The sequence below is a fragment of the Pinus tabuliformis genome, chromosome 3_1 (assembly GCF_031772625.1).
Source record: "Pinus tabuliformis cultivar Carrire ecotype Pingquan chromosome 3_1, CPIR1, whole genome shotgun sequence".
NCBI classification, from domain to species: Eukaryota; Viridiplantae; Streptophyta; class Pinopsida; order Pinales; family Pinaceae; genus Pinus; species Pinus tabuliformis.
In genome coordinates this window covers 626,637,761-626,645,894 of record NC_142301.1, presented here as the reverse complement: position 1 = coordinate 626,645,894, position 8,134 = coordinate 626,637,761, and the positions used below count along the sequence as shown (strand labels likewise).

At 36.5% G+C, this 8,134-nt stretch overlaps 1 protein-coding gene across 1 annotated transcript; it reads left to right on the top strand.

The window, feature by feature from the left end:
• Nucleotides 1–1,589: 1,589 nt before the first annotated feature.
• LOC149188603 (putative LRR receptor-like serine/threonine-protein kinase At5g48740) lies at nt 1,590–7,915 on the top strand. The gene is made up of 15 exons (XM_089410011.1): nt 1,590–1,881; nt 2,017–2,566; nt 3,133–3,623; nt 3,705–3,837; nt 3,934–4,005; nt 4,584–4,652; nt 4,772–4,843; nt 5,013–5,093; nt 5,268–5,470; nt 5,577–5,785; nt 6,328–6,454; nt 6,548–6,616; nt 7,030–7,219; nt 7,320–7,452; nt 7,531–7,915. The coding sequence occupies exons 1-15, from the start codon at nt 1,797–1,799 to the stop codon at nt 7,810–7,812; spliced, it is 2,766 nt and encodes a 921-aa protein (XP_089266137.1). The 5' UTR covers nt 1,590–1,796; the 3' UTR covers nt 7,813–7,915.
• The last annotated feature ends 219 nt before the right edge of the window (nt 7,916–8,134 follow it).

The window sequence follows — 8,134 nt, the reverse complement described above, 5'->3', positions numbered from 1 at the left end:
ATGGATAAATTGTCCTCATAAACCTTGAGATGTACACAACTTGATAAACTGCCTTGGAAAAAGTTTCTCTGCTTACATCCATTAGTACTATTGTCTAAAAGTTACAACATAATGGTACTATTTGCTCTCATCCATTTTTGCAGTTTACACAAAGTCTAATAAGTGGATCAGATCTTTTACATTTCTGAAGATGGCATACTTAATGTACTCTTTTCTTATATGATTTCTATACAAAATTAGCTACAAAATTTATACAAAAAAGAAAACAAAAAGAGACAGAAATTTAATATGGACTTATATGTTATGAGGATTTGCTTCAGTGATCTATCCCTACACTTTTAGATTTTCAATTTCTGTCTCCTCTACTCCCATTTTCATCATGATGTGCATGCTCTTTTTCGATAATTCATCGGTTGATTTTTTATGTGCCATGTTGACGTGATGAATGGAAGAATTCTGAAACGAAATCCAAATACATTTTATACGTCTCAGCGAACTTTATAGTGAAGTTTGCTGAATGTTGTTCTTCCCATTAACATGGTCTATTATACATTTGGAATCCCCAAAACTTTGTACTTGAGGGTTATCCAAGAACTTGATAAACCATAATAAACCCCATAAACGTGTGCTTTCATACTTCCTTCTCCCTCATACCAGTGACTCTAGAATTCCTATTCTTCTGTCAATTTTAAGTAAAAGCCACTCCCACACTTACCTCCTTGAGCTGCTCCGTCAAAAAATCTCACCCAATAGTTTGAGAACTGAACTCTCCCCTTCTGTGTCTTCTTCTTTTACTTTATTTGGTATTCTCATTCTATTCTAAAACCACCCACTATTCTATAGATTCATAGATTAAGTTTTCCCCTGTTGTGATAAAAAATCAGAAAGATTTCCCCAAAAATGATCAAGATAACATATCCCAAGACCACGGTGGTTCTTCTTCCTTTCAATTTCATATTTAAATAATGAAACATTTCAGTACAATCATCGCCATAATTTCCTATGCCATGAATTCCTGCTGATTTCCCTTTTCACGGTCTTATGATGATTTCTTCACGCCATGAGAATCCTGCTATAAAGTAGGTCATTGCTTCATGTATAGTGAAGAATTTTCCGACTCTTTCTTCGTCTCTGTAAGAAAAGGGAAAGGGAATGGGTATCTAGAAGGAAGACATTAACGCCACTAACAACAATTACTGGACACCTTCCTTCTCTTGAAACAGGTTCAAAACAAGGACAGCTGACACAGTCGCCAATGGTTGCATTCAGGTCAATAACTATAAATATTGCCATCGAAGAATAATGCAGCTCTCACCTTTCTTCGGTGGCTAGTCAACGACGTTGTCGGTGGTCGTTGTGTTGACTTGACCCTCATAGCCACAGGGTTTTTAGCGATAGTTGTCTTGATTTGACCCTCAAGCCACGGCGTTGTCAGCAGTACCTTCTGTGAACTTTCAATGGTTGCCGGTGCGAAATTTCGCCGCGTCAGACTACGCGTAATTTTTAATCGTGTTGACTACGAAAATTTTGCACTTAACTTATTTAATATCAAAGTAAGTGGCGTTCCAGTGATCTCAGATGAACGCAAACTCCCTTGGACTATCCGGCACTCTGAGAACATACTCAGCTTTTGGTTGTAAATTGAACTTATTCGGCTACACTTTCGTCTTCTATGAATTAGTGGCCATCTGTCTAAAGCCCTTGTTTCCAATCTGTCATTTGAACTTTTTAAAATCCCATCTGTCTAAAGCCCTTGTTTCCAATCTGTCATTTGAACTTTTTAAATCCCGGTGAGCATGGACAAAATTCGTGATGGCGAATGGGCCCGCTGGATCGCCTTTAGCTCGTTTTTATTGGTTGTTAATGCTCTTTCTCAACCAGGTGCTACTCGAGTTTAATAAATGACTTTTGAAAACTCTTTAAGAATTGTGCTGGGTTTTTAAGCGCTACTCTTTCATTTATTTTTCTTATTGGTTCAAAGTATTTTGTTTATTTAATTGTTTTGTAATCTTATAGAGGGATTTTTGAGTATCACTTGCGGAGGGGAAATGAATACAACCCACAACGGCATAACATGGGTCGGGGATGCTCATTACATAGACGTGGGTAACACGGCTGAGATAACGGACCTCTCTGAAAAAGCTTACGGTTCTTACTTGCACACTATACGGGTTTTCCGAAAGCCTCTCAACAAATCTTGTTATCAGTTGCCTGTGGTTCCAGATGTGCCATACCTCTTAAGACTATGGTTTGGCCTTGGAAATTATAGCGGATTCCAACAATGGCCAAGCTTCACTTTCTATATTGAGACGCTCGGTTTGTTGGCTTCGGAGAACGTATCATTCAGAGATACAGAGGCAGATGTATATTATTACGAATATGTATTCGTTAGTTCTGGCAAAGTGCTGCATATCTGCTTCATCAGAACATCTGACACTGATGATCCCTTTATCAACGCTATCGAGTTGAGGACCCTCAAAGTCGGCATGTATCATGCAGCGGCTAAACCAGGAACACTCTTGCGTTTAACACGAAGAGAGAATGTTGGTGGTTCGACAGTAATAAGGTGAACAATTTGAATTTTTACATGTTTTACGGTGGGACATCTAATTGTCATTTTCGACTGAGTCGTGCGACTATATTTCGCATTATGTTGGGAAAATATTGAAGGATATCAATTTTGGGTGTGTTCCGGGGTTAGTTTTTTCAGAAAACATCATTACAATTTCAAAATCAATGCTTAGTTCCTACAACTGTGTTCTAAATTCTGTGCTTTAATTTGGTGGTATATTTTATAATAGTCCGAAAGTGTTCTTCAGTTCATATAACCGAGTACTGTGCTTTAATTTCGTGGTATTTTTTGTAATAGTTCCGAGGAGTTATGAGATTTAAACAAAACCTTTCACAGAGAGAGCTGACATGCCCAAATTTAACACAGTTTACCACTTATAGCAGATACTTGTGGTTTTATTTCGTTGTTTTCTTATAATGGTTAATAAATGTTACGGGATTTAAGCGAAACGCTTCACACCGATAGTACCGAAAGGAGATAGATTTGTAAAGGCCAATTTTGATACATTAATGCGTTTGTAATATTTAAATTATTCAGCTGATTATATGTGTATTTCGCAGGTATCCTGGCGACAACTTCGACCGCATCTGGACACCACGAACTCCTCCCGCTGATAAAAATCTTGTGGTGGCTGTAACTACCACACATCCCATTTCATCCGACAATACCGATGATTTTCCTCCATATGATGTCCTGAAAACGGCGTGGGTTGTAAACAGCTCGGAATCCAATAATATTCGATTTCATTTAGGTTCGGTCCCAGGGAAGAAAACAATGTTGTTACTGTATTTTGCAGAGATCGAGACACTAAATAAGCCCGAATCCAGATCCTTTTCTGTCAAGATAAATGACGTATATCGAACGCCTGACATCGTTTCGTTGGTGCTAAATTACTCTGCTGTAGAGCTTGCTTTCCAAACTAATGATATTTCGACATCTGACTTCACATTTGAGCTAGACAAGGCCAATAGCTCCACCCTTGCACCTATAATCAACGCTTTTGAGTATTACTGGGTGATCGACACGCAACCGCCAACATATTCGAAAGATGGTAAGTGCCCTAACCAAACTCCCCATTACCCATATATATTACTGAAATTATACTTCAATGTTTAATCAAGTTCTTTTCAAGCTGCAGTTGAAGCCCTTATCGCCATCAAAAGTAAATTTGGCATAATCAATTGGATATCCGATCCTTGCTATTTGATCCACTGGGAAGGAATTAGCTGTGACAACAGCTCTTCCGACATAAGAATTTCGGAATTGTAAGTTTACTTGTTTTATTGGTTTGTTTAGAGTTACTCAAATTGACCTCACTATTCCGAAATTGTTATAACTTATGATATATCTAATGTTACCAGGAATTTGTCGGGAAGGGATCTCACGGGATCTATACCTGCGGACATTGGACAGTTGACAGCATTAATTAACATGTAAACAAAATTCTTCGTTTATGGCTCTATACTATTCTTCGTTTATGGCTCGATACTTTATGTAACCCTTACAAGAATGCAAAAAATGTAAAATATATGTTTAGCCTAGTTTTTCTAGAAATTTATGAAAATTTGAGTTATATTTGTAAATTCTAAGATTTTGGGTGTCCAGGATTTTTAATAATGCTAATCCATTTCCACAATTAAAAATATAACACAAATTAGTTTAGAAAATAATGAAAATTGATTTTATATAAATTTTTGAAAATTTAAATTATATTTAAAAAATAATGAAAATTGATTTTATATAAATTTTTGAAAATTTAAATTATATTAGTAAATTTTAAATTTTGGGTGTACAAAATTCTTAATAATATTAATCCATTTCCACGATTCAAAAAATAATTTAAAGACTGCATTCTGATTTCTTAAAATTTGAAATTTCTTTTACCCAGCAAAAATTTAGCAGCCCCATCAAATTTGTGACGTAAGTAGACAACGCCTAACACGATTTGTCTATAACCTGAATAATATGGTGGAAAAGAGCATTCACTGGTTCCTAGTGTTGAAATTGCCAGGTCACTTGACAATAATCATCTAATGGGATCGTTGCCGAATTTCTCCAATTTAGCATTCTTAGAGCGATTGTAAGTTAATTCCCAACAAAAAAATGTTCACGTTCTTAGTTATGTATTTTCACACAACTGATTTTCATCATTATTTTACGTAAAGAAATTGCAGCTTATTTACTTTACTTATTATTTAGGTATCTACAAAACAACAACCTTAGTGGTAGCGTTCCGGAGTGGCTATCTGAACTCAAAAACCTTAAAGAGTTGTAAGTTCCACCCTCTCCCATTATTATTGTCATTGTCAATTAAAAGAATTAACCAGCATCGTTCACCGGAATGTTTTCTGCATTTCTTGTATCTATTAAATATTCACAGGCCTTGTTCAAATTAAAAGAATTGATCTCTAACATATTGCGGCAATGTTCCTTATGACAGGTTTATAGAAAATAACAATTTCAGCGGTGTGATTCCTGCACAACTTTTCAACAAACTTATCAACAATTCATTGAAAATGAAGTAATAAAATACTATTACATTCTCACAAATCTCCCTTTAAGATTTTGAGGTTCAGAATTTCCTTTCATCTTTTCTATACTAGCGTAGCATCGCCACATACATCTAAAATTGAAATTATAACTGATCTTACTGCCCCGCGTTCGTGGAAATCTTTTTTTTTCAAATGTGCTGCAGCTACTCTGGTAACCCTAACCTATTTAAGCCTTTGCCAATTTCTAAGAAGAGCGAATTGGGAGTTGTCTTGGGAGCAACTCTTAGCGGACTTCTAATCATCGGTCTAGCTTTGATAGTAGGCACTGTTTTTTATCGCAAGAAATTACCGAGAAAGGAGCGTGATCCGATCAGTATCGTAGGGGAGCAATCTGTCCTGAACCCAGGTCAGGCTTAGAAATACAATAATGTGATAAACAGCTATAATCTTATAATGAAACGGCCTGAGATTTTTCTTGCAGAAGTATCAGTGACTTGGATGAATGGATGCAGATTATTCAATGGTTATGGTGCCCAATCCAACAAAGTCACATGCCTTCACTCTAGATGACATCGCGGCTGCCACACAAAACTTCAGTCATAAGATCGGACGAGGAGGTTTTGGATGGGTATTCTTTGGTCAACTGCCCGATGGAAAAGATGTCGCTGTGAAAGTGCTATCATTGTTCTCTAAACAAGGAATCAACGAATTTTTAAATGAGGTAATTTTTATTTTCTTAAACAATGTAATATAGCTAACTATGGATTTATTTAAAGGATGTTTTTGTTAGTTTGTGTTCCTTCTTCAGACCAGAGATTAGGATTTCCATTGATAAGATAGAGAGCTCCTTTCCTTCACTTCATGCCTAAGAGAGTGAGCTTCAGAGGGATAGCTGGCTTGGAGAATCTCATGCTCAGAGAGAGATGGTCTTTCCTCAGACTAAAAGAGTTAGTCCCATAGACTGATCTTCCTCAGACTAAGCTAAAGGGCACTCTGGCATTGAGGCTTTGCCGCTTGAGAAGATGAAAGAGTTATTTAGCATAATAGAACAAGGCTAGCTTCCTTAAGAACAAATGCCAGTTCCTGAAATGCAATTTTCTTAGTCTTTTGGTTTCATTAATCTTCTATGATATTTCAATATCAAGAAATCGTATAAATATAATCTACTGAAATCTTTGTTGTAAATTTCATGTATGATCTTCTTTAAAAATACACGAGAGAAAACTTGGTGCCTTTAATGACGTTGGGTTGAGTTGATAACAGGTTGATCTTCTTTCAAGAATCCATCATAGGAACTTGGTATCTCTACTCGGATACTGTAGTGAATCTAGAGAACTTATGCTGATCTATGAGTACATGTCCAGCGGGTGTCTCAGAGACCATCTTTACGGTAAATATATTGTTTTAAAATATGTTTGTTTAGCAGGTGAGAGTTGAATAATTAAGGTACCAACATGCATTTTCTGCTTGTTTTCTTGTCTAGGTGATAGTGCGCGCATTTCCCAACTAAACTGGAGAAAGAGAGTCAAAATAGCAATAGACACAGCACAGGGTAACTACTCCCTTATGCATTTTATGCAATTTGATGTTTATGATCCAAACGAGCTGCATATTACATTTCCTTGAAGTAGTACATGCAAGTAGATCTCACCCTATGTTATAGTGGACAAATTTATTTGCAAAAATACGAATGATGAAATCAAGTGCTTAGATTTTTTTTTTAGATTTGCATTTTAAAAGAGGTTTGTATTGCAAAATTTTTTATTCCTCGAGCTGCTTACTAAATCTGTGGTTAAACGGAATTTTTATCCAAATATTTCATTTATATCCATGGATCTAAATTCAATATTACGATAGATCTAAATATATATTTCTGTACAGATGTTTCATTCGTATGTAATATATATTTCTATACAGATGTTTCATTCGTATGTAATGTGACCACGGTGTTATTTATGTTTGAAGGATTGGAATACCTCCATATGGGTTGCACCCCGAAGATAATTCACAGGGACATCAAGACGGCCAACATCCTTTTAGACAGCAATTTCAATGGAAAACTGGCCGATTTTGGTCTTTCAAGGATCACAGACGATAGTGAGGCCACTCATGTTACCACTGCGGTTAAAGGAACGGCAGGATACTTCGATCCAGAGTACATATCACATATAACTGGCACTCAATTTACAATTACTGAGTGTTTTTGTTTCCATGATCGAGCTGGTTTGCCTAATTCTTTGTGGGGTCTTTCACAGGTATTTCATTACTCAAACTTTGACGGAGAAGAGTGATGTGTATAGTTTTGGAGTGGTATTGTTTGAAATCATATGTGGTAGACAACCCATAGATTCAAGCCTACCTGAAGAGGAAGTAAACCTCATTCGATGGGTGAGGAACTTACTCATTACAAATTGTATAAGAAAAAGTTCCACGCTTTTGTGCATACTAACGGTAATTATTTGGCAGGCGAAACCACATGTGGAGAGGTGTGGCGAAATAGCAAGAATCATAGACAAAAGATTGGGGGACAATTACGACATGAAGTCCATCATTCGCGTTGCTAACTTAGCGATTAGATGTGTTCAGGACCAACCGTCGTATAGGCCCAGCGTCACTGAGGTAGTGGCAGAGCTCCGAGAGGCTGCCAAACAGGACAACGATGCTTCAGAAGATATGGTTATCGAATGTTCCGATTTGGAGGAACATTACAGCTCTTCAAGGGCGAATTCGACAATGGGGGTGGAGTGATAAGAGCTAAAACAATTCATGGATCGAGTAGGGGTGGTACTGAAATCAAACTGTATATGTGTTGTCACATAAATATTTGAAGTATTTTGTGAGGGAACCTGTAATCGTGCATGTAACTGAAAAGTATTTGTCATGAAAACTATAACCGTGCAATTTTTTACCTGGGAGAATGCTTAGGATATTTAAACGCCTTGGTTGTAATTATTTTGATTTTCATTTCACCAGAAGAGGTTAGAAGAAGATATACTCTTGAGGTTTTTTCTCCATTCTTGTACAATTTTTATTATTATTAAAAAAAGTTATAAAATTATATTTTTATATA